The sequence below is a fragment of the Acomys russatus genome, chromosome 21 (genome assembly GCF_903995435.1).
Source record: "Acomys russatus chromosome 21, mAcoRus1.1, whole genome shotgun sequence".
Taxonomy (NCBI): domain Eukaryota; kingdom Metazoa; phylum Chordata; class Mammalia; order Rodentia; family Muridae; genus Acomys; species Acomys russatus.
Window position 1 is genome coordinate 51,370,188 of NC_067157.1, and position 26,524 is coordinate 51,396,711.

Below are 26,524 nucleotides of genomic sequence, written 5' to 3' on the forward strand. Positions count from 1 at the left end.
TGACAAGCAGACCTGCCCCCTAAAGACAGACGGGCCATCTACTGATGTTGCCAGTGCCTGCCCATTGGCCTTGCAGTCGATAGCTTGCTTCTAATTAGTGTCATTTTATTTTCCTTCTGCAGCTACTGTGCTTCTGTCCACACCAAGCCATCTTGTGCTAGTGGGATAGTCATTTGTTCAGTCTTTAAAGTGCTGTTGCTTTTAATTATGTCATTGTGCCCATTTGTTTACTCAGGATTAGACTGCCTTTAGACGCGTGTCCTCAGCCAGTGCTGTAGTTGTTCCGTCTAGCTGTATCATGTGAAAATTCATCACTTCTTTTCAGCTTGGTCTGGTACATGATAAACCTCATCTACATCTTTGTGATAAACGGAGAGCGGCCCTTCTATCATATCAACAGCGCAAAAACGCTACTTGTCAGAAAACCAGCAATGGTCATTTAGGAATCCCTGGGCAGCTCTTTTTAGATCTGTCTTAAAACAGAGCTATATTGACACTCACTGCTGTGACAAAAGCTTGAGCAGCAGAGTTAAGGATTTATTTTGGCTCCTGGGTTCAGTCACTGGTCACAGTCCTGTGGTGTGAACAGGACAGCACGGCAGAGTGGTGGGATGAGCAAAGTTGCTCACCTTGCGGCAGGAAGGAAGCAGAGACAGGAAAGGACCAATGCAAGAGGGAACCATTATGCTAAGGACAACAAGGTAAAGCCACCGACTTTATGAATGGTTGGGGGGTAGGTGGGGACTGCCTGCTGCGGGGACGACAGTGCTGATAGCTGGTGACTCAGTAAGTTGTGTACTGCAGAGGTATACACTGGGCTGAGGAAGCAGCTCACTGGCAGAGTACTTAGCTAGCATGCACAAGGTCTTGGGGTTGATCCCTAGCACAACCAAAAAAAAAAATGTCAACAATGCTATCAAATACAAAAAGGCCACCAGCATGCGTTCCTAGTCTCCCATGCTATAAACCCCTCTAAAGGAAGACAAAGAAAGCTGCACTGTATGTAGCCAGAGTATTTGAGTCCTGATACTAAGTGGTTAGTATACCTGACAGTTTCAAATAGTTTTTTTCATAACCTGATCCCTACTTATCCAGAGCACGTTACTGTATAACTAGTTAAAATATCCTAAAAAGAATATTAAAAAAAAAAAAAAAAAAAAAACTTCTCAGCAATATTTAAAAAAAAACCAGAATCATTGAAGACCAACCCATGCATACAACTGGGCTGTGAGAACCAGTGAGAAAAGTGTCAATAACAGAGACTGGCACTAAAACATTACAGCACATGGTACCTAGGTAAAATTCAGCCTCTGTATGTTCTAGTTTGTTACCACCAAATGGCCTTCCCATGGTGTGCTAAGTTGCCTATCAGGGCTCTTGGGTGGAGCTAGGACCATCTCAGGTGGACAGGCACTCTGGCCACAGTAGCTCTGTTTCCCACCAAGGCCCAGCACAACATAATTTCTTTTTTGTTTTTTTGTTATTTTGATTTTTTGAGACAGGGTTTCCCTGTGTACCATGGCTGTCCTAGACTCGCTTTGTAGACTAGACTGGTCTCGAACTCACAGCGATCTACCTGCCTCTGCCTCCCGAGTGCTGGGATTACAGGCATGCGCGACCATGCCCGGCCCCCAGAGTTTCTTTTAAACCACAGAAACTCGGTGTAACCCCTCCTCTGTGACCTCCAGGTCTACGTGGACATTTCCCCGTGCTTGTGTGAAGAGCTGCTGTCTGCGGCACATGTGCAGACTGGGGTGATGCCACAGTGAGTGCCCAGCTTAGCAGGAGAAGGAGAATATGCCACATTTCCTGCACTGTATTCACACGAGGAATGGAAGAAGGTAGCTGTCAGTTTTCAAGATCTCTGGCTAAAGCTTCACAGATGAACTGCAGGGTACGTTGGTACAAAAAAGAATCCTTTGTCTTCGGCTTGCAAATGTTCAAGTGGTTGACATCCACAGGAATCAGATCCCCAATTCCTAAATCTGAAGGAAGCAGAGTGTCAGCAAAGCCAAGGGACGCCAAGCTCTCCTGAGCAGAACTTTGAGGCTCTCTGTGAAGATGAATGCCCAGTAAGTTGAAGTCTCGGTTTGTGCTTTTCCTAAGATCTCCATATGGTGCTAAGCAGAGCCTGGGCACGAGCATTGTAGAGACTTCCCTGTACACTAATAAAAATCACTCTACTGTTCTTCTAAGAATTGGATGGGACCCAAATCTAGGGGTGTTTGTGGGGGGGGGGGGGCTACGTGTAGAGGCAGGACTCACAGAAGTGCTTGGCACCCTCCTCACTGCAAGTTGGTGCATTAGAGCTACCCAAGTAGCCACTGACATCTAATGTAGTAAATAAAGACTAGAGGCTGATCCAGGCTGTGTGCCTGCAGGGGGATTTGAATCTGTTACTAAAAAATTATAATAGACTTTGATTCTGGATTTTTAAAAAACCTTTCTGCTCCACTTCCCTAAGACACTGGCTATCAAAACTGACATCTATTAAATGCTAGGTCCCATCAATAGCATCAACAGCCACCATGCCTCATGAGTAAGTACCTGCTGACTCCACTGGCACTATGTGCAGTTTAATCATGCTGCCGATAAATGTTGGCTGTGTTTCCACAAAATTCAGCACCTGGAAGTTTTTGTCTTTTGCAAACTCCAGAAAGTCATCCTGGAGCATCTTAAGTGCAGGAGAATCTGTAAAATCAGAAAATAAGACACATTCTGTTCACACTTCAGGATAAAAGGCATTTATGTTTACCTCAGGATATTCAGATGCTAATAATCAACGGACCCAGGAGAGCTGGTGGGGCAGCACAGCATCTGCCTCCCCAACCTGAGGGTGTCAACTTGATCACAGCTGGAATTAACTAAAAGCCCAAGCCACTGGGCACACCTGTGAGGGAGTTTTAGCTAACTGGATCCTTTAAGGTAAGAAGCCCCAGCTTATATCAGATCACTTGAGGACCCGCCTTTAATCTGGGCCACACCTTCTAGTGAGAGCCTAAAGGACAAGGAGGACACAAGATTTGCCCTTTACCTGCTGCCCCCCCCCCCTTGCCCCACTGGTAGTAGAGCCTGTTCTTTCAGGATTCTGACCTAGAGTGAGGAGCAGCTGAGACAGCCAATCCAGCCTCATGGACTGAACATTAGGAGACAGCCATTGCTGGGCTAGATGGACTGTATAACCTGTCAGCCACTCTGTGTGTGTGTATCACTTCAGTTCCTCTAGAGAACCTTGACTCACAACACATGAGAACCTGTGTAGAAAGCCAGGTGTGGTCACACAGCTATAATCCTAGCTGGGGTTTAGGGGGAGGGCAATGGGAAGAACAGGAAGAACATTGACATCAGAAGTCTCATTTCTGGGGGATACAGGAAATCTCCAGAGCACCCTAGTACCTTCAGAATCACTTGATAAGATCACAGACAACGACACCACAACACAAGAAGACACGAACAAACCACCAAACAAGGAAGAACACTAAGCTGGATGATGGTCATGGCAGATGGCTGAGGTATTAACCACCAGGAAGCGCCTGAGACCTGGAGAGGAGTCATCTGGGCCCCACAGGTCTGTGTCTCCGGTTACCATCACTTCAAGCCCAAGTTATCCTATGGGATCTAGGAAAGATATCGGGTTCTACGCCCCCAGGCCCCTGTTCTGTGGACGCCAGCATTACTGTGTTCATTCCTCAGGTCCCTCATAAAACTGGGATGGATGAGCAGTACCCTAAACACACGGGGACACATTATTAAGGAAAGTGTAACACAATGAAGGAAAAAAGTAATTATCCAGAAGTAGAGTCAAAGGAAATCTATGAAGTCGCTACAAAGAAATTAAAAATAGCCTGAGAAAGGCCGGGCGTGGTGGCGCACGCCTTTAATCCCAGCACTCGGGAGGCGAAGGCAGACAGATCTCTGTGAGTTCAAGGCCAGCCTGGTCTACAAAGCAAGTCCAGGTCAGCCAAGGCTACGCTACGCAGAGAAACCCTGTGTCGAAAAACCAAAAATAAAATAAAATGAATAACCTGAGGAAACTCAGTGAGAGGTGAGAGCATAAAGATTAAACAACAGAACTAGAGAGATGATCAGTAGGAAAGAACACACACTGCCCCTATAGAGGACCTGAATTAGTTCCCAGCACCACATCCCTAACTTGGAGTTCTGGGTGGCCTTTGTACTCCCATGTGTGAGGAACACATGTATATGTACACATACACACAAAAACAATTCAGAATCTCAATGAGAAATTGACCAGTGACAGAAATCATAAACAACCAATCAGAACTTGAAACTCAAAATAAAATTACAAGAGTTTCTGTAAAGATAAGAATGAGGAAAAAAAGAACCACAGAGCTTGACTAGGTCTTATTTTGAACTCCGTCAAACAGGGAAAGGAAAAGGAAAAAAAGATTCATACTATGGAAACTCAAGAAGGTGGAAAAAAATGTGAAAGTCAATAGAAACCTGGTAAGAGCCAAAGCTCTAAACATTCAGGGGTACAGACATCCATGTACAAAGCTCAGAAGAACACCCCCGCCCCAGATGCTCAACGAATAAACATTACCAAGGCAAAATGTTTACAAACGTCTAACACCAAGAAAAGAATGGCACGACATATACAAAGTACTGAAAAAAGAGACTGCCAACCAAGAGGACTGTATCCAGCAAAATCATCCTTCAAAAGTGAGAAAGTAAAGTCTTCCCCAGACAAGTAGAAACCAGACTACAGGAGGAAGAAGACCGCCATTGCCAGCACACAACCGCGTGTGCACAGGCTCACCAGGAGAGCCGAGATCAAGCCTTACCCAATGCTACCACACCAACAGGGAGGGGGGAAGGAACACAATAACTAAGTGACGAGAAAACTTGAAAGAATTACCTTCGCCCCCTAATGCTGTACGGTCTGAGGAGACGCTCCTCACTCGCAGAGGGACAGCTGTGTGCTCATCAGATGAATCTTATTTTCCGACAAACAGCAAAACAAGGCTAGGCTATCCACGATGGGATGAGTTCAGCAGGACCATGTGATAACTAAACACACATACATCTCGCCCAGAACCACCCGCTCATGGGAAGCACATATCAGATCTAAGTGCAGAGCCAGGTAATTCAGTAACAAATGGAGAAGACGGCCAGGCCCCACTGTCCACTGTGCTGAGATCACTGAGACAGACAATACGCTGAAGCCCATACTCACAGCGACTGGGCCTAACACGGGTTCTTAGACTGCTCCGTCCAAAGCAGCAAAGAGCACATCCTTCCATGCACACAGAGAATCAATCATATCTTGGGTACAAATCAAGTGTCGATGACAAAACAGTGCTTTATGACAAACATGATGACTCAAAAGTTCATGGATATTTTGACAGTTGCTGATTTTCCAGAATCATGGGAAAGGGCAGTTTACTAGCTCAGAAGAAAAGCCATAATATACCCTGGTTTAAATAGCTGAAACAACAGCCTTATAGCCGTACTGAGTGGATAACTGGCTAGGAACACAAGAGCTATTGAAAGATGGAGCTATCCCGAAAGCTGTTCAGGGACACTCCAAACAAAATTATATGCAAGTTTAATAAGATAGTACATTTAGGGAAGAAACTGGTTTTTTTCCCCCTCTTTCCATGCATGTAACGGTCTGCAACCTCAGTTTCCTTCACAGTAGGAAGCATTACCTTTGCTGAGTTCTTTGACTTCCAAAGAGGGAAAGAGAAGATATCGAATGTTAACAGAGTACTCAGCAAGGCGTGACCCGTGGTGAGGGACGCTGTAGAAAATTATTCCTCTGGTGTTGTTTATAACAGCGCTCAGCTCTGGGTTCTTAGAGGCTTCCAACAGCATCTTTTTGACAAGAAGACCTAGCCACAGAGAAGAAAGAGGAGAGAGAGTAAAGTTTTTCCTTCCTCTACTACTTGCTTAAAAAAAAAAAAAGAACAAGCAAACAAGACAGAGATGCTTTAAAATTTAAATAATTTCCTCCAGCAAAAGGAAAAAGCCTTTAAAATAACCCTACCAGAGAATGTATCAATGTGAGTCTTTGTGGCACAGACCCTCCCCCCATAGATTAGCTGCCTCTGTGAGACAAGTCAGGCCCTGCTCACTGAAGCCCACACCCAGTCACAGGTCCCACCAAGGAAGTTCGGCTGCTACGGGAAAGGCCTCCACGAGGACCTAACCACTGTCCTCCATCCCTAGCTAGGAAATGCAAAGACCTTAGGGCTGAGGCCCGTGGGTTTTGAGAAGCAGAGGGCTACATCCACCTTTCCAAGCAAAGGGCCGTGGCTGAGGCTCAGCCTAAGCCACTCTTAGTCAGACACCCTAGCCTGGGGCTGGGCAAGGCCCAAAGCACAGCAGCCAGGCACAGAGAAGCTGTGATTGTGCCTTGGCAGCACAGGCAACAGTCAGCAATGTTAGCGGCAGAGACGGGAAGAAAGGGAGGTCCCTGAAGCCTGTGGCAATGCTGGCTTCCCTGAGCCTCGTGATAAACACCCCCACAGTCGGATGCTGACTCACAACCACATGAGACCACCAAGTACGGATCCCTGCCCTCCCACCCACCCTGTGTCTTATGAGCCATCCCTTCTAGAAAAGCAAATGGCATGGAGGACAGCAGTAACCTTAACACTCTTAGCTAAAGCAGTGACTTGGTGTGGGGAGACTAGCAAGTAGAACACACAGAGCAGAAGTGGGATGGCCGCAACCCTGACAACCTCCTCATGATGGCCACTCTATGAAGACGAAAGCATCCTTACCTCCCATGCTGTGTGATACCCAGATCACTGGCCTATCCCCAACACCAGCCGCTCTGAGCTTGCTAAGAAGTTCGTCGCTTCTGAATGCAATGGACTTTCTGAACAAAAACGAAAATAGCAGGCATGACGGGAGGCACCCATCCCCCAGCTCCTGCTACCTAACTCACCTAAGACAGGAATGTGCAATGCTATCGGCTCGCTTTCTCGAGTGCAGGCTACGCCAACCTTATTCTCTCTCTGAAACTTACTAACACTAACATAGGACTTTCTAAGCCCACAACCGGTCACTCATACACTAGACAATATCAAATAGGTTTGGCAATTTGACAGGTTAATCGTGGGGCTCATCCCAGCTGCCCTGAGGAGTTAGGTACAGGAGTCCCTTTTCATCCTTGGCCTGACAATAAAGATGTCCCAGAGCCTCGGCTGTCTGGGTTAACTCCTACTTGCGTTTACGTTTTCATCAATTGGGTTTATGTACAAATACCAGGAAATGATCATCAGAGAGTCAGGCCAAAAGGGAACTTAACTTCATGGCACAGTTTACCTGTAACGCCTTTGTTGAGAACAAAGGTTCCCATTGCCCCTCTGAGAGACAACAGGTGGGCTGGGCACCTATGTGAGGTCTGCTCATCAAGCACCCTGTTAAGTCACCAGCTGATCAGCTCTCTGTGAGCAAAGCTTCCTAGACACCGAATGACTCAGCGGCACTGTACAGTGAGCCAAAGGTGGGACTAGGCTACTATCTGGCTCCTGGACACCAGGAAGGAATTGCTCCTTAGGACATAAAAAAGACACAGGTCAAAATGGCTCGGGATCTTTTTCCATGAGCTTCCCTCAGCCTGTAGGATGGTGAATTCACAAGCAACTACCACTTTTACTTCCAGCAGAAGTGAAGGCTTTGACAGTGAGTGATCTGGGGTCCTTTACTACTACAAGAGTGATAAGACATGTCAGGTTACACACGGTGCTGAATTCTACCACTCTTTCTTACTGGTTACTATTTATTACGCACTAAAAGCTAACGCCTTCCAGAAGGTAGAGGTCTGGAGCACTTACCTGACATGCTCTTAAAGAGTAAACCCTGCCTTGATTTAAACAATAAAAGCGTCCTCCCGCAGCCGAGGGTCTATGTGCCGCTGTGTCCTCCCTCCTTCCCTCCCTCCCATCTGGTACCCTCTACTGTTACCTGTCCATAGGGCACCTTGCTCTCCAGTCACTGAGGCTGGTGTCGTACTCCACAGATATAATGCGAAGCGCAGGACAGTCTTTTGCTAGCCATGTCTAAGTAAAACAAAAGGCTAATGAGATAAGCAGGCACTTCCCCATCCAGCTACTTCCTAGGAATTGCTCTCTGTAACCAAGGCCTCCTGCAGCAGACACCACAGATGACACTGGAATACAGTTGGGAGGTGATGATTTTAAAAAAATTATTGGGGCTGGAGAGATAGCTCAGTGGTTAAGAGCACTGCCTGCTCTTTCAAAGGACCGGGGTTCAATTCCCAGCACCCGCATGGCAGCTCACACTGTCTGTAATTCTAAGATCTGACACCCTCACACCAACGCACATAAATTAAAATATTTTTAACAATTATCTTTTTACATCTCTGGTCATAAAATGCCATCAATATTTACAACAAAGGCAAATGAAGGTGTGAGAACACTGTCAGTTTTAGTCTGCAGTTGTCAAAATCAAGACTTGTCTGGGAGGCTTTTAGCAGTTAGTAGAAAGCTTTATCTCAGAACAGACTGTTACTTTGGCTGGCATGCACTGGGACCTGGGCCTGACCCCTCCAGCCTTTAGCATCCCTGGGGAGAAGAACATCCATTCTTTCTACATAAGTGGGAGGGTGTGGAGCCCTGGGAACTATTCACACACAGGCAGCATTACCCTGTGTGGACTTTGAACAAACTTCATCCCATGACTCATTGCAGAGTTGAGGTTCTTTGGAGGAAATATCATGGAAGAAATGCGAAGGAGAACACTAATCACCCAAGTTTTTCTATATTTATCATCGTTAAGGTCATAAAATTCGCTATTATAAGTAAATTATGGCTGTCTTTTTTCTTTTTTGGAGACAAGGTTTCTCTGTGTAGCCTTGGCTGTACAGAACTCACTTAGTAGACCAGGTTGGCCTCGAACTCATAGCGATCCGCCTGCCTCTGCCTCCTGAGTGATAGGATTACAAGCGTGCATCACACCCGGCTGGCTGTATTTTTAAATTATGCATCAACAAAGTGAATGATTACCCTGCTTTTTTTACTAATGGAGTCACAGAATACACCCTAAACAGAAAGCAGTCAAGGCAGGATCACAGCTGATGACGTAATATCCTCCAAGTGTCTCCAAGGGAAAGAGAAACCCCAGTGGCAGGAGACAGCGCGGCAGTGGTAGCGGCAGCGCATGCGCGGCAGTCACAGCGGCTGCTTCTTACCTTGGGCCAGCATGTGGTGTACCTGTCTTCATCCACCAAAGCATTTTCAGTCAGAGTCCGCTCACTGTCCTGTTGGCGCCAGGTTTTAAACGCTGCTCCCATAAGGCCATGAATAAAAAGGACATCGGCTTTAATGGGCTGACTAAGAGGAAAGAGAGTTTTAGAAAGAAGCAGAATAAACGCATTACTCCTGTGGCAAGCTGAACGGCATTCTCTCTGGAGGGCTTCAGCCGGCTGACGTGACGTATGGAGACTTTATCAACACAGGGTTACTTAGGAACCAGGGGAATTGTGACAAAGACACAGAATACGTTCACTACACAGTCAGTGAAAATAGACACAGTTAGCCACGCAGCCCAACCCCAGCGTTTATAGTGAGCTCCAAGATTCATCACGTGGGTGATGCCACCATGAGATCACCCTTGAAGTCAGTCTATAAAAACATCCCACAAACCAATTACAGTAGGAAGAGAGTAGACAAGAATATGGTAATATAACGGCAAAGTCACTGTGCGTGAGGAGTGTCCAGGGACCTTCCAAGGACATGGAGTGGCCTAGGGGGAAACCTGGTAACGCACCTCATTCCAGGGTTGGAAGGAAACTTCGGTGCTCACCCAGAAAGCCGCACATAACAGTGCTCACCCAGTGCCTCGCCCTCCCTCACAACCCTGAGTCATGTTGGTTAGAATGAACGTCAGGGAGAGACGGAGGGGGGGCTGCTCCCATAGGCAGCATGTACTCTGAGTCAAACTCAAAGCCCACCAGCTAGCATGGAGGGTTACAGTGGGGAGAGAGAAGGAAACAAACAAACAAACAAAAAAAAAGACACTGAAATGGGAGACAAATCCAAGGAGAGGGAAAACGTTTACAGAAACCCTCATTTTCTTCTCCAGCTGGTTTAATGTTTAGTAATGACATCAATTCAAATTGTAAGGCCTGGGAGCCATCTGACATCCATGTGTGTTCACGTATATGGCACTAAAAGTCTTAGGCAGCAGAAGAAAATCATGGGTGAAATTTAAACTCACAAAATTAATGATAAAATTGCTAATCCATTATTAAACTAATGAATGTTTAGGAAGCTACCATTTTTTGTTGTTTTGTTTTATTTTGTTTTTTGGTTTTTCAAGACAGGGTTTCTCTGTGTAGCCTTGACTGTCCTGCATTTGCTTTGTAGACCAGGTTGGCCTCGAACTCACAGAGATCCACCTGCCTCTGCCTCCGAATTAACAATAGTTTAGAGGTTGTATCAAAATTGTAGACAAAGTCTAAAGAATGGAACTTTCCTACCCGTCTCCGACCTGGCCTTTCCCTCCCTGTCACGCCTCACTCTCCAGTGACCCCCACATGGAACAGAAGAGTCAATGAACGGCTTATACTCCCTGGGTAAAAGCTGGATTAAAGACTGTGACGTGAGGTTTCAGGACCTTCTGGGGTTTTCAGAATTACTGAGCACCACACTGAGCTACAAAGCAGGGTGTTCTGACTTCACATCTCTGTGAGCAAGGGAGTCCCCTCCCTCTGCCGACAGCTCCTACAATGGACAGAGATGCCAGCCCAGGCCTGGGGACCAAGTCACCTGCTGCCACAGTGTATTTCTCTGGGCCCCTCTTACATCTAGCTCACTTCTACCTTGTTTCTCTGGTGCACCCTGGTTCACTGTAACTGCGTTGTAGCTGTGTTCTTTCAGTCTGTGTTCCTTGTAACTGCTAATTTCATGTAATTGTGTGGTGTCATTTTGGCCTGTTGGTTCCTATTCTTTGGGACTTAAAAAAGGAGGTTTTTTGTCTCTTGGTCTAACTTTTAGGGATTTGGGCTTTTTTTTTTTTTTTTTTTTTTCCTACTACTATGTTCTCTAAGCCCAGGAAGGTGGCTATCTCAGCTCATTCTCCCTAAAGCACAGATATATAAGAATTAATTATTAAACTGGAATGAAACAAACAAACAAAAAAATACAAAAGATACTGTGGTCATTTAAATAGGTATGGGCCCCATAGACTCATGTGTTTGAATGCATGGCCATAGGGAGTGGCACTATGAGGAGGTGTGGCCTGGTTGGAGGAAATATGTCACTGTGGAGGGTGTGGCTTTAAGGTCTTAAATGTTCAAGCTCTTCCCAGTGTGAAACACATCCAGGCTCCTCCTAGATCAAGACGTAGACCTCTTGGCTCCTCCAGCACTATGTCTGCCCGGATGCTGCCATGCTTCCTGCCATGATGATAGTGGACTAAACCTCTGAAATTAAATGTTTTCCTTTATAAGAGTTGTGATCACGGTGTCTCTTCACAGCAATAAAACCCTAATTAAGACAAAGTCCCGCCAGACATGGTGGTGCACCCCTTTAATCCCAGCACTTGGAAGGCAGAGTCAGGTGGATCACTGTGAGTTTGAGGTCAGCATGGTCTACAAAGCGAGTCCAGGACAGCCAAGGTTACAGAGAGGAACCCTGTCTCAAAAAAAAAAAAAAAAAAAGTCCCCCAAAAAACAAATCAACAAAACAAAAAGACAAAGTCCCTTTAAATCTAGGCAACAATGAGGTTTATTTAAGAAAATAGCAAGAATAGAGGCTGGAGAGATGGCTCAGTAGTTAAGAGCACTGACTGTTCTTTCAGAGGTCCTGAGTTCAATTCCCAGCAACCACATGGTGGCTTACAATCACCTATAATGTGATCTCATGCCTTCTTCTGGTGTGCAGGCAGAACATTGTATATATAATAAATAAATAAATAAATCTTTAAGAAAAAAGAAAATAGCAAGAATAAAAGATTTTAGAGTTTAGCCAAACTAAAAGGTGATTATAATTTATTATGTTAAAATTTTAGTTTCTTGCATCTTTTAAAACTGGTGAATTTGCTTTGCTTTGTAGTTTTAACATAAAGGTTGTATTTTCTTAGTTTATCAATGTACATGTTTCTTTGTATTACTGGTATGTTACATGTATGCTACATGGTATGTTACATGGTAACGCTCCCTCAAAAGCATTCAGTCCAAATTAGCTCCTAAGTGATCACATAAAATTAGCCCAGGTTCCTTTTAGTTCACGTGTACTGGGAATTTTAGGATAAAAGCTTAGCTTCCACAGGACCAGCACGCCAAGTTCAGCTGCTCAGAAAGTTCCATGGGTGTGGCATTGGGAAGGGCTAGTAAAGGAGCCCAGTGCCCCAAAGCCCATCGCTGGGGTGCAGACATGACTTTAAGGTTAAAGGAAAGCTGGGACAAGAGACAAGCAACGTGTAAAACTAAACCATCCTGGTCAAGGTAAGCCCTTGATCGCTGTCTGAGTCTGGGCTCTACAGGCAGGCAGGTCTAAGAAGTCCCCGTTGCTGGAGAAGACGCAGGTCCTCAAGTGGTCGCTACCCACTCTCCAGGGAACAGCCCTGCCCTCCAGGATGACTGTCCTCATCTGGGTGGCCCTGAGGGCTCTGGGTGTCCTCAGAGTGCATCGTGACTAGAAGCTCAGGACAATAACTAACCCTGTGCCGTCAGCTCAGAAGGGTCTGAGGTCACTTGCATAGACTCAATAGCATTAACAAGCCTACCAGACCCAGGCAGGAGCATGCCCCAGAGTCAGGAGACAAAGTGAAGGCAGAGATGCCAGACTTTGATCCTTTTGGTTGCCAAACGGAAAGTTGGTGCTTTTTAGTAAAGGCTATATACAACACGTCTGCAACTGGACTTAACCTGTTCAGGAAGTAACTATTTATATGTCAAGAAAAGATTTTCTTTCCTTCCTTCATTTCTTTGTTGTTGTTTTGTTTTTTGAGACAGGGTCTCTCTGTACCCTTGGCTGTCCTGGAACTCACTCTGTAGACCAGGCTGGCCCTGAATTCATAGAGATACATCTGCCTCTGCCTCCTGAGTGCTGGGACTAAAGGTGTGTGCCACCATTGCATGACTAAGAAAATATTTTTCTAAACCCAAAACTTTTGTAAGGCAGAAAGGATCCATCAAGTACAAGAAAGAAGTACCAAACATTAAAATAGTTTTTGGTTAAGTTGACATGAAAATCTGTATCGTAAAGGAAGATTCTGACCTAAAGAGTTTTTCCAAAAAAGAAAAAGGACAGGCCTGGCAAGTGACAGTGTGACCTAAGGTGTGCAGCAGGTAAAGGTTAAAGAACACATGTATGTGGTCGAGCTTTCTATAGCAACACCCTGGGGGCACAGAACTAAAGCCAGACTTCCCATCTACAGGCCTAAAACTTCACATTTCCAGAAAGAGAAAGGTAGCTGAGAGAGCACAGCTTCTGTTTTTATTCCTTAATCAAAGGACCTTTCAAAAAAAAAAAAAAAAAAGCCTGATGGTTTAACTGTTTTCTTTGTTGTTCAGTTTCCTCTACCACTTACACCTTAAACCACAAGGGGGTGTCTTTGCTCCGCATCTTTCCTTTCTATTGTGGAGGCTTTTAAAAACAAATGAAATTTTTGTTGTTTTTTACAGAAATGATTTTAGTGTGAAGGAAAAAAGTGATTTGATTTTTCTCAGATGTCCCCAAATAGTCCCTAGTGTCTCCACTAACCGAAGGCAACACCAAAGCCTATGCCAGGAGTTCGTCCCTACTTTGCAGTTCCCCATCCATCTGAATGTATTGACTCATGACTTTCCTTGTGTTTTGTGACTATAGAATTTGACTCCGGGACATGTCATCCCAGGCAACTGAAGTCAGAGCCATGGTCACTCACTCAGCTCAAAATAAACTCTTACTCCTTTTTGAGACAGAACTGGGATTGCATTGTTCATTGTAACTTTGTTTTGTGTTTTCAAGACAGGGTTTCTCTGTGTAATAGCTCTGGCTGTCCTGGACTCCCTTTGTACACCAGGCTGCCTTGAACTCACAGAAGTCTGCCTGCCACCTCTTCATTATAACATTTATTTGCCTGTTAGACTGGACCAATGAAACCATATTTCTTTTCCCAGAGGCTTTTTTTTTAAAGATCTTCCGCAGGAGGACCTTGGATCCTGTGGCCTCGGGTCTCTGAAGTTGATGTTGGTGGTTTCTCATCCTGGCTCGCCCAGCACAAAGCTCCCTGCTCCCACTGCTCATCCTGCTTTGCTCCCATCTGAAGAGTGGAACGGAGCTCCCCCAGAACGGGGTGCTGTGGGGCAGGCGCCCCAAGCTGATGGTTATGGGAGCAGGGTTCTGACAGCCCTTCATCCTCCCAAATTTGGGAGATGGAGACAGAGGGAGAGGCCTGCCACCGTCTCCTCCAGTCAGACTGAAGGAGCTGGAGGCAGTGAAGGAACTCACTGCTGTGTCTAATTCCCTGTGAGGATAGACTTGGAGTCAGGGTCAAAGAAATATTGTACACCCCAGACTGACTTAAGAAATGCCGGGTTCAAGGAGGCATGTGGGCAAGGAGGCCCCTCAGCTGGTCTCTCCCTGGGGCTCTGCAGTCTCTCCCCTCACCCTCATCAAGTTCAGAGAAGGGGTCCAGGCTGCTGTGGCTGGGTGGCTGGTCTGTGTGTTCCTTCCCTTCATGGCTCTTTCCTAGTCCTGAGCATAGCTAGGCTGGAGCCCGGGAGAACAGAAGAGGGACGGCCAGCCTGCAGACATGGGTACGTGCTATGTCTTGGACCTCCTTTTGGGGGTCTTTTCCTCTCTTTCACTTACACATAAATCACTTTCCAAATAAAAACAAAACAGAGCCCGATGGCCACTTAAACCCACGCGATGCTCACCTTGTCCGACACTGGGGGTGGAGCACGTACACCCCGTCCTGGTATTTCTCACGCACGGTTTCCCGGTCTAGATTAGCCAGGGTTCTGGCAGCATGGGAGGCCTCCATAATGTGGAAGGATTTCAAAGCTTCTGCCATTATAGAAACCCAGCCTGAGGAAAAGAACAGGTGCACTAAATACGGGGAGACGCTTCAAGTGGGAAAAGGACAGTGCAAGGCCAGCCTGGAGGGCCGGTCCTCGGTGAGGAAGCCCAGCTACTCTAGCTTGATTCTGTCTTAAGACAGATTCTGTGACAGCCCAAGCACAGCCCCCTGAGGGCTCGCGGGTAGGAAGTGTACAAGAGGTGTCTTCCTACACAGAAAGTACACATACACTGCAGTTACTGCAGGTGAGCTTGGAAGAGGACAAAATGCCATGAAGGGGACCTAAGATTCAGAGAGTTGACATGACGATCCATAATCACGTCAACAACCCTGACTGCAAAGAAAGAAACTATCTCTTGATGAATTTGATGAAATCCTTATCACACCTCCAGTCCAGAAGGGAAAAATGCTATTTTTAAAAGAAACTGAGGAAGCATGATTTCATACATATTACAAAAGTGCACGCATGCACACATACACACAAGAGCACTCAAAGATCTGGAAAGATACAGGACACCAAGCTCATCAGTGGTCATTAGCTCTCAGGAGGCAGGCAAGTCCGAGGGCTCTGTAGGAAGGTAGTTCAACTGTTTTTGCTGTGTCTGTTTTCCTAAGTATGTTCAGGTACCTACTTGTATATATTCTATGTGTGTATATATGTAATAAACATACACATTAAAGCAGAGTATGGATCTTGAGGTCAGAGAGGCCGGGGATCAAATTTCTGTGCCCCTCTGTGCTGTGGAACCTCGGTGAAGTTACCTCACCGCTCTGAACTGATCTCCCAGCCCAGCTCCAATCAGCATTAGCTTGTATGAGGGAACTATCTCTCATGTGTGCCTTCCACCCACATGGGTCCTGGGGACAGAACGCATATTACCAGGCTAGGCAGCAGGGATACTTACCTACTGGACAATCTCACCAGCCCACTATACTGTTTTAAAGTATGTATTCAGTGTGCATAACAGCACATACCTTTTTTTTTTTTTTTTTTTTGGTAGTGAGAACACTAGGAATCTATTCTGGCAACTTTTGAGACTATAGTACTGCACTTATTAAGGGAACTGTCCTCTAAGCATTATGGTCCTCTACACATCTGCACCAAGACTGAGATAATAGCTATGCGTGCATGCTTGGTCTGCTGAAAAAGCCCACAGTTTCCACATATACAAATTAAAACTCTTATTCCAACTCAAGACAACTGACAAGTGAGGTTCAAGTCAGTGATCTAAGTCACCAGCTTAAAAAACTGGGGTTTTTTTTTGGGGGGGTGGGAGTGTTTGAAGTTATTTATTATTATATATAGTGGTCTGCATGCATACACACCTGCAGGCCAGAAGAGGGCATCAGATTACATTATAGATGGTTGTGAGCCACCATGTGGTTGCTAGGAATTGAACTCAGAATCTCTGGAAGAGCAGTCAGTGCCCTTAACTGCTGAGCCATCTCTCCAGCCCCAAAAAGCTGTTTTTAAAAAGTGCCACATGGCTAGAAGTCCAGCACTCAGCAGCTGGTGGCAGGGCTGTCAGGAGTTGAGGGCTGTCCTCAGCTACAGAGTGAGTTCAAGGCCAGTCTGAAGGTGGGAGGGAGAAAGAGGCCGTGCTCACTCCCAGTATGAAGGAGGAAGGAAAGTAGAGGAGCTTTGGCACTTTGGCACTTTCCAAGAGTTGTAAAAACCCATGGATGTGACAGAGGCCACACTTAGCTCGAAAGGGCGAACACACTGGTCATTTCATGCCTCTCAGGAAGTTTTCTGATTTCTGAATTTGATTTCATTAAAATTAAAATCTGCTGATCTGGGGGTTGAAAGCACTGGCTACCCTTAAGAAGATGCAGGTTCAATTCCCAGCACCCATATGGTGTCTTACAACTGTCTGTAATCCAGCTCCAGTGGCTCTCACAGCACCCAGCATAAATGTGGTGCACAGGCTTACATACAGCCAAAACATTCATGCATGCCTTTAGTCCCAGGCAGGAGCATCTGTGAGTGCCAGGCTAGCCTGGTATACATAGTGGGTTCCAAGCCAGGCAGGGCTACAGAGTGAGACCCCCATCTCAAAATAATTAAATAAATAAATGCTTAAACAGATAAATAAATACTGCTGATCTAAAGATTATCTTGTGTCAGTTCAGTTTCTAATGTATATATGTACATGAATCTTTACACTCTGGGTGTGTGTGTGTGTGTGTGTGTGTGTGTGTGTGTGTGTGTGTGTGTGTGTGTGTGTGTTGTTGTTGTTGTGTTGTAGTGCCTTGAATGGGAATGTCCCCCACAGGCTCACTTATTTGAACAGCTGGTTCAACAATCACCTCAACAATCCAACAATCTTCACGTCAAAACCTGCTCTCCCAGATGGCTCTGCGTGCTGATTCCTTAGTGTGCAACACTGGCGACTCTAGCAACATGTCATAAAGGACCTAAGAAAACCCTACACAGAGCTTTAAGTCTATTGGAAAACAACGCAGCATACGGTGAGGCAGTGTCAGACCAGCGGGCTGGACCCAGCACCCTCAGCGCATGCCAAGCTGTTACCTGAGCGCACTATAGCAGGGTGGAGATGCTCGTTCAGGGCCATGTTTCCAATGACCCTCATGATGTTTCTCTGTACTTTGGGGCAGTCCTTGTGAAGGTGGTAGAGCCTCTGCAGCAGCTGCAAGCCCCCGCCTGCTTCAATGTGGTCACAGTGTGAGGGGATCTAGAAAAAGTTAACAGAGCTCCCATTACACTGTAAAGTTCATCTCACACCTCAGTGGGGTAAACTCCCACGTCACCTCCTGTGCTAGGACAGTACAGTCCCTCTTCTTCCTGCTTAGTTACCAAACCACAGTTGGAGTCAACGTTGGCTAAATACAGCCATGCACTTCAGTCAGGTTAAAGCGTCAAGTTCAGAGGCTCGAGGACAGTGCTTCCACAGGTGTGGGTGAGGATGACAGCTGGAAATGCAAATTCCTGCAACCGCCCACACCAGATGGGTTTAACTTCAACCATCATTGGCAACTGGACACTACACCTAGCATACTTCCCAGTGGAGTACCACTAGGCTTTTTACACTTCACCCATGGGTACCACTAGGCTTTTTACACTTCACCCATGGGTACCACTAGGCTTTTTACACTTCACCCATGGGTACCACTAGGCTTTTTACACTTCACCCATGGGTACCACTAGGCTTTTTACACTTCACCCACGTTCCCTTTCCTCTCCATCTGTTTAACCTTCTACATCTTTGACATCTGACAGCACAAGTCAAAGACATGCGTCACACAGCATGTGCTCCCTCATATGTGATTAAGAATTATTTAAAGTGTGTAATAAGGGACTGGAGAGATGGCTCACTGGTTGAGAGCACTGGCTGCTCTTCCAGAGGATCTAGGTTCATTTCCCAATACCCACATGGCAGCTCACAATGGTCTGTAAGTCTAAGATCTGACCCCTTCAAACAGACATACTTACAGGCAAAACACCAATGCACACAAAATAAAAACAAAACAAAACAAAAAAATAAACAACAAAAAAAAAAGCACTGGCTGCTGCTCCTGCAGAGGGCTCAGGTTCAATCCCCAGCACCTACATGATATCTCATCACTGTAACTCCAGTTCCAGGGAATCCAAAACCCTCTTCTATCCTCCAAGGGCACCAGGCATGACATGGTGCATAGACAGACATGCAAAACAACCATAAACAAAGATAATACAATAAAACTTAAAAATAATAAAATTAAATAAGTAATACAAATGGAAGTTATGTGTTTGGTGTAAAATCATGCATGTTAATTCTAACAGTTAAAAGTGGAATTAAAAAAATATATTTCTTAATTCTCTGAGAATTTCATAGCTGCATATAATGTATTGTGATCATATTCACTGCTTACTCCTCCCATAAACCCTCCAAGATGTTCCCCCCCACCAAACACATACTCAAGTAACCGTGAAAAGTCATACGTTGGAATGTAAATACCTCCGAATGCTTCACTATAGCTTCTAAACAGAACATTTCCACCGTGGCTGAGGGAACTTCACCAAAGCTTTCCGCATAAGGAAGTCCATTTCCTCCAAAACACCACAGTCCTCCCTGAAGTTAAGACAAAGATTTTACAAGCGGATCTTCTTGTTAACAAGCTCTGTACTAGATACAAGTTAGGAACTTCAAGTACATAAATGCCTCAAAATACTCTGGAAATGTAAAGGGAATGTTATACAAACTCCTATTTCTCATTAGAATAGAAAACACAGTGGGTGATTCCTCGAACAATGTTGACACCTTTTCTTCTGTGTCCTTTCATCACAAAGTCAATTCCTTTTTTTTTTTTAAAGATTTTATTTATTTATTATATATACAGCGTTTTGCCTACATGTAACATCCGCAGGCCAGAAGAGGACACCAGATTTCATTGTAGATGGCTGTGAGCCACCATGTGGTTGCTGGGAATTGAACTCAGGACCTTTGGAAGAGCAGACAGTGTTCTTAACCTCTGAGCCACCTCTCCAGCCCCACAAAGTCAATTCTTTATCAACTGGTCAAAGTGCTCTGGTATCGTCCCCTCCAGCATTTACTAATTCATAGACTATGGTAAGAGAGTCAACTGAAAACCTAAACAAGTTTCTAAAGGGGAAAATAGTACCAAACGAAAATATTAAAAACGGCTTTTGGTTCTTCCCAGTTGACAGTGAAGCCCACATGGGAGAGTTAGTGTGGTTAGGGGGTGGGGAGACGGCTGGGGGGGGGGGAGACGGCTCAGTGGGGGGGGACGGCTGAGGGGGGTAGAGGGGAGATGGCTCAGGGAGGTGGGGAGATAGCTCAGTAGGGGGGTGGGGAGACAGCTCAGGCTGGGATGGGGGGGGGTGGGGGGAGGCGGGGAAGACGGCTCAGGGGGGTGGGGTGGAGAGACAGCTCAGTGGGGGGGGGGCGGATAGCTCAGGGGTAATGTCCGCGTTCCACAAGCACAAGGAATGCAGCTCAGACCCACAGCAGCCCCGTAAGACAGGCATGTGGTGCACATCTGTTCCCCAGGCTCTGAGGGAGGGAGGGGACACACCCAGATCCCAGTGCCTTGCTGGACAACCAGTATAGCTCGAGTGGCAAGCTGCAGACTCAACAAGAAACTCTCTCATATAAGGTGGGAAGAAATAGCTGAGGAGCTGTAAAACTGACAGGTCTCACACACACGCATGCACATGCGCACACACACGCGCACACAGGCATGCACATGCACATACATGCACACCTTGAATTATAAACTAAAGAGTGTCAAGTACGGGGTTGGGGATTTAGCTCAGTGGTAGAGTGCTTGCCTAGCAAGCACAAGGCCCTGGGTTCGGTCCCCAGCTCTGGGGGGGGGGGGGGGTAGAGTGGCAAGTACTACCAGATGCTAAGCACTATGAACAGCGGCATCACATGCCCCTGAGGAGCACTGTCAACACTGAGGCGACTACAGCCTAGCTTCCTCCTCTGACCTGTGTAAAGGACTCTACCAGCTTCCACAACCTCTGCCACTGGACAGGCTTTACATCCTGCGGCTGCCTACCAGATGTGCCTGCGTCCCTCGGTCCTGACCTGAAGGCAGCTGTGTTGGTAAACAGTCTGTACCTGCCTTCAACATAAGACGTAAAGGGCTTGGGTTTAGTGTGCAGAGGGAAAGCCTCTGGAGGGTTTTAGGCAGGGACAAGAGCAGTGCTTAATGTTTGTAAGACTACTTTGGCTGCACTGAAGAAGATGAGCTGGAGAGAAACCTAAGGCGTCTAGGAAAATGTATAAAATATTTCAAATGCTATTGGACCCAGACAAGCTCTAGGGAAGAAGAAATCAAGAGAAACTGCTAGAATTGGAGACGGAGCATGAAGCCAAGAGGTGAGCAGGGGCTGAGGCCGGCAAGTGCCTGGAGGCCCTCAACTGGGTTTAGTGTAGAAGGTGCCTTCTTGGTCTCCCTTGGGGAGCGACATCTGAGATCTCCACCAGAAGCAGGAAGAGAACCCTAAGACGGCCTCCGCTCTGCACTCTGCTTCCTGTAAAACACCGGCCCCAGACTTCAGTGGAAACCTCAATTTAAAACTGACAAATTGAGCCAGGCATGATGGTGCACGCCTGTAATCCCAGCACTCGGGAGGCAGAAGGAGGCGGATTGCTCTGAGTTCGAGGCCAGCCTGGTCTACAAAAGTGAGTCCAGGATGGCTAAGATAACAGAGAAACCCTGTCTCGAAAAACCAAAAAAACAAAACAAAATAAAACAGAAAAACCCTAACAAATTGTCTTAACCAACAGAGCAGCCACGTCCTCGAGAGCTCAACGAGGAGCCAAGAGGCAGCCAAGCGGCAGCTGTGTTCCTGATGCTCACAACGCCCATGTGCAGCTAAATGTTCTTGAAGTTACGGACAGGGCGATTCCTGCAAAATCAAAAACTAGGGCACCGGGGCATCCCCATACACACGTGCACTAACAGAGGGTCTGCCTCCTTCTCTTTGTAGCTCTTCTGGAGGATCAGTAAATCCCATAAAAGGGAGATCTTCTCCACTGTGAGTGTAGAAGGAGAAGGGTCTCTTTATGCCACGAATACACCACCAACCTTCTGAGTCATAAAAACGTCTTTAAAATCTACAACACAGAGCCCACTGTGCTATGATTACCTTTGCCCATTCCAAAGTCTGTCTCTGTGTGGCTGTCTGTCGGTCTGTCTATGCTGTCTGTCAGTCTGTCTATGCTGTCTGTCGGTCTGTCTATGCTGTCTGTCGGTCTGTCTATGCTGTCTGTCGGTCTGTCTATGCTGTCTGTCGGTCTGTCTATGCTGTCTGTCGGTCTGTCTATGCTGTCTGTCGGTCTGTCTATGTGCCTTTGCTTACCTAATTTTTGCTTATACTTATATGTCCCTCCATGGAGTTCCCTCACTCAAGAGGGAAATCACCAAGAGACATTTAAGGAGAAAGAAAACAAAACCTGCTCTCTGGGAACAAATATATCATTTGTGGTGCCTGGAACTCTCTAGAAAACAGTTTATCCAGCAGTCCAAAGGCACAACTAAGGAAGCCCACGTCACCAGGGAGAGCCAACACCAGCACAAATGGGAAGCAACACCTAAAAGGGAAGTAATACAAGAATCTGGATAAAATTACTGAGGAAGTGAACGGAGGAGCAGAAACAATACCACACAGAAAATGTGTGAGAGTGGGTGGCTGCAGAGCGTCAGGGGGTGAAGGCGTGTGTGTGCCCCACAGCAACATCCTGCAGCTGCTGACAGCTGCACACAGATGGAGGATTGGGTGGGGTTGCTAGGCTGCAACTTAAGCAATGGGCAAACTCTGTGCCACTCCCTGAGACAAAGACCAGAGGGTAAGGGCTGTCTCAAGGGAGGGCAGGTTTGATACAGTAAGTTCAAGGTTCTTGCTATATTCCAAGGGGAGGAAGCTGAGTAATCAAATCTAGGGTTCAGGTTAGAACACAGGCCTACACTGCTGAGGACCGAACCCAGGTCTGTGCTAGCAAGCACTCCATCACTGAGCTGTGGCCACTGTAAATGAGCTCCTAAGCTGAACTGACTCCGTCTGTTTGCCCTTCTCTGTGATTCCAGACGCCGTGCCGCTCAGTGCGTGGCACAGAGTCTGTAACTGGGCAGAAGTCTAACGCTAATCCCAGCATAGTGTCTTGGAAAAGAGTGAGCACTCAAACCACGTGCTGAGTGAGGCATGTGCAAACCTTCTGTGCGGCCAGACTCTGGCTGCTTTCACTCAGAGCCAAGGACGTAAAATACTGGAGACACTCATCAAGCTCTGTCTGAGGTAAAGAAGCCAGCAAATGCCGGAGCTCCTCTTCAGTGGAGGACTCCTGAAAGAAAAGGCAAAGAAAGTCTTTAGATACGAACTCAAGCCTGAGTACAACAGAAAGAGCACCCAAGAGTCTGGGCCACACAAGCAGGGAAGACTGAACAGGGACTGTGATCTGGAATGTACTTGGCCACCAAAGCGGAGGTATGTAATCATTTGCTTTTAGTGTGTGCGTCCATACCTGCTATCGTGCAGGGACTAGAGAGATGTTTCAGTAGTTGAGAGCACTGGCTGCTTTTGCAGAAGATGTGGATTTGGTTCCCAGCACCCAGGTGATGGCTCACAACCACCTGTAACTCCGGTTCCAGGGGACAGGACGCGTTCTTCTAGCCACTACGGGCACCCAGCATGCACATGGCGCACATGTATGATATATGCAGGCCCCATACATACTCATAAAGTAAAACCTTAAAAATACTTGGAAAATTCGAGACCTGCCTGGTCTACAAAGTCAGTTCAGGGCAGCCAAGATAAGATAGAGAAATCCTGTCTCAAACAAAACAAAACAAAACAAAACAAAGCAAAACACTTGGAAAAAAGAAGACAGTTACAAATTGTAACTCAATGTTTACCTTAGGACTTCTTGGTATCTTGACTCAAAATGACCTATATTCTTACTAACTAAAGACATAAGTAGGTCTGGAGTATGTTAACACCCTATGTATTCTATTTCTATTATTTAAACGATGTTTACATCAGTTTCAGTTTTGTTTTCTCCTCTAAGGAAAGAGCTGGAGAAGCGCGCCTTCGGCCACGGGAGTCATCAAGGGTGTGTTTTAACACCCAGGACATATTTAGCAATGTCGGGAGACAATTTTCTATGTTACAACTTGCGGGGGCGGGGGGGCACTTCCTGGCATCTCTGGAGCAGAGTCCAGGAAAGCTGCTAAATATCCTCCTCCAGTTAAAAAAAAAAAATTATTTGACCTAAGCTGTCAAGAGCTCTCCAGTTGAGAAAAATCTCATCTATAAAACAACACGTTCTGGGAAGATGTAATCTTACAGTCATATTTTGTGTGTTTATTTTTAATACCTGATTAACAGAGTCCTCTGAACACAACAGAACATTCACTAGTAGTACTTGAACGCTTGTGAGCTGCAACTGCATGTTGTTTGAAAAACCCAATTAAGTTACATTCTGATGGATAACAGTTGTAAATGATCTGACATTTAATAAGCAGAGTGCACTGAAATGTATAAGAATTGAGACAAAAATATAAAAATAGTTGTAGACATTGTCTATATTTTATGTGTCTTATTTGGTTACAGAATAAATTTCTTTTAAAAAAAAAAAAAAAAAAAAAAAAAGAACAAGGAAGGCTGGAGAGATGACTCAGCAGTTAAGAGCGTGCATTGTTTGCAGAGGACCTGAGGTTGGTTCCCAGCACTCATGTCTCATGGCTTCCAACCACCTGTAACCCAGCTGCTGGGATCTTTGTCCGCTTCTGACCTCCTGAGACACTTGCACCCACATCCAGGTGACCTAGCAGAACAGGCTCTCTCCACCCACAAAGGCAGCAAAGGGAGGAGCTACAGCACCCATGAGGACCAAAGCACCATGGAAACTAAGATTTCAGCTTTGCTGAACTCGGTCCACCTGTTCATCAAGATCCAGCCTGTCTGTGGACGTGTATCTGCACCCACACTAGGAACACATGTTAACCTCTTCACTGCCTTATTACCACGAATGCTTACGTCTTTTAAAGGCGGCAGAGGAGGCGGTGGGAGAAAAAATCGAAGATCACTTTCTTTGCTTCGTGCCAAACCAATAAGGGTCCTCGGGTCACAGGCTTGAGCAATCATCCTGTACTGGTAATCTGTTGTGAAAAATAGTGTTCATCAACATCAAGATTAACTTAACATTATCACAAGATTAAATAAACAACTACTTGGAAGCACCCCAATTCTTAACTGTCCCACAACTTTGTAGCCACAAATTTTCCAAGTATTTTTCACAACTCGGTAGTACCTACAATTCCTGGGAGCTCAACAGCCAGTATGACTCAGTTACCACCAGGAAAGCCCAGGGTCCGACTGGTTCAGTCGCCACCATCCACACAACTCACTACAGTCCATGTCATGATCTGAGCAGCCTTTTTAAAACTCTGAAGTTCAAAGCTGGGTGGTGGTGGCGCACACTTTTAATCCCAGCACTTGGGAGGTAGAGGCAGGCAATCTCTGTGAGTTGGAGGCCAGCCTGGTCTACAAAGAAAAGTCCAGACAGCCAAGCCTACACAGAGAAAGTCTATCTCAAAACAAAAACAAAAAACAAACAAACAAGCAAATCTGAAGTTCCAGTGTGAAAACCGGTAACCCAGAAAGCAGTCTCTCAGTGAAATAGTGAGATCGCGTTCAGGTACAATATCCCGCAGCGTGGGGTTTGCTCTTGCCAAACAGCCTGTACGACCAGATCAGCAGGTTTTCCAGCTTACCATAAGAGTTTTTCTCAAATGTTTGGGGACGGGGGGGGGGGGGGGGGGGGGGGGGGGGGGGGTTGATATGTGTACATGTGTGTGTGCGTGTGTATGTTCTCATATTAGACTGCCTGAATCTTTTTCCTCCCTCAGCCGCATTCCCCTTCTCTCACAGAGAGAAACCAAGAGGTGGCTAGCCACAGCTGTGTCCTCGTGTCCTCGTGGTTACCGTGCCAATGGTGAGCATCCGCCAGCTCCTGCACGGCCTCCAGTCGTGCGGCTCGGTCGTCCTCCCGGCTCTTCCTTAGGAGCAGCCAGACTGCGCAGTCATGTTCTTCTATGTCAACTGTGCTGAAGGGGTCTTTGCAAAAAGAAATCGACAAACACACAGAAAGACAAGGCAGTATGAACAGCTGAGATAGCGTCTGCGTGTGCGTGCGGTGTGTGCATGTGTGCACGCTATAAGCATTAGTGCTCATGAGTCACGGCCTCTCACTGAAGCAGCTCGCCAATCCTGCTGGGCTGGCCAGCCAGTAAGCCCCATCGGCCTCTCATCTGCTTCCCAAGCACTGAGGTCACAGGCGCGTGCTGCACTTACTGCCTTTTTATGTAGGTTCCAAGTTACCTACACGCAGATCCTCACACTTGACTCACTGAGCCATCTTCCCAGGTTTTATATTCACGGTTACATTAGATGGTAACTTGTAAACCGTGGAAACTGTAATGGGAGCATTAAACGTAGCTACAGATGGAGACCGAATGTTTGAGCTGAGCTCTGTCGTATTTTTGTTACATTTACAAGTATTATGTGTGTACTTTGTTTAATATTCTGTTATCTTTTACTATGGTGGTCATTTTTTTCTCTTTTCCACTAAAGATTTTTTTTTTCTTGAAGTAGATCCAATGTAAAAAGAGCTGAACATAGGCTGGAGAGATGGCTCAGAGGTTAGGAGCACTGGCTGCTCTTCTAGAGGTCCTGAGCTCAATCCCCAGCAACCACATGGTGGCTCACAACCATCTATAATGTGATCTGGTGCCCTCTTCTGGCCTGCAGGTGTGCATGCAGGCACAGCAACGTAATAATAAATACATAAATAAATCTTAAACAAGAACTGAAAGCAACAAACAAACCAAAAAACAAAAAAAACAACTAAAAGCGATGCATTTACTCCTAATGCCTACATGCCTATCACACCAGCAGCTGCCATTCTGCATGCCACACCGAGTCCTCTGCACGTATGTAAGCCACCTATGCAGACATGCCATTCTGCATGCCATACCGAGTCCTCTG

General features: G+C 46.2%; 1 protein-coding gene across 1 annotated transcript in view; it reads right to left on the bottom strand.

Moving 5' to 3' along the window:
* Window positions 1-1,560: 1,560 nt before the first annotated feature.
* Window positions 1,561-26,524, bottom strand: part of Serac1 (serine active site containing 1) — a 38,380-nt gene continuing 13,416 nt past the window's right edge. The window contains exons 6-17 of the mRNA XM_051164059.1: window positions 25,463-25,594; window positions 24,515-24,636; window positions 22,692-22,820; window positions 18,966-19,079; window positions 17,540-17,702; window positions 14,864-15,014; window positions 9,185-9,326; window positions 7,939-8,033; window positions 6,750-6,847; window positions 5,673-5,855; window positions 2,548-2,691; window positions 1,561-1,985 (exon numbers count right to left, since the gene is read on the bottom strand). Coding sequence (XP_051020016.1) covers window positions 1,849-1,985; window positions 2,548-2,691; window positions 5,673-5,855; window positions 6,750-6,847; window positions 7,939-8,033; window positions 9,185-9,326; window positions 14,864-15,014; window positions 17,540-17,702; window positions 18,966-19,079; window positions 22,692-22,820; window positions 24,515-24,636; window positions 25,463-25,594 — 1,610 coding nt within the window. The 3' untranslated portion in view covers window positions 1,561-1,848. The remainder of the gene's footprint in view (window positions 1,986-2,547; window positions 2,692-5,672; window positions 5,856-6,749; window positions 6,848-7,938; window positions 8,034-9,184; window positions 9,327-14,863; window positions 15,015-17,539; window positions 17,703-18,965; window positions 19,080-22,691; window positions 22,821-24,514; window positions 24,637-25,462; window positions 25,595-26,524) is intronic.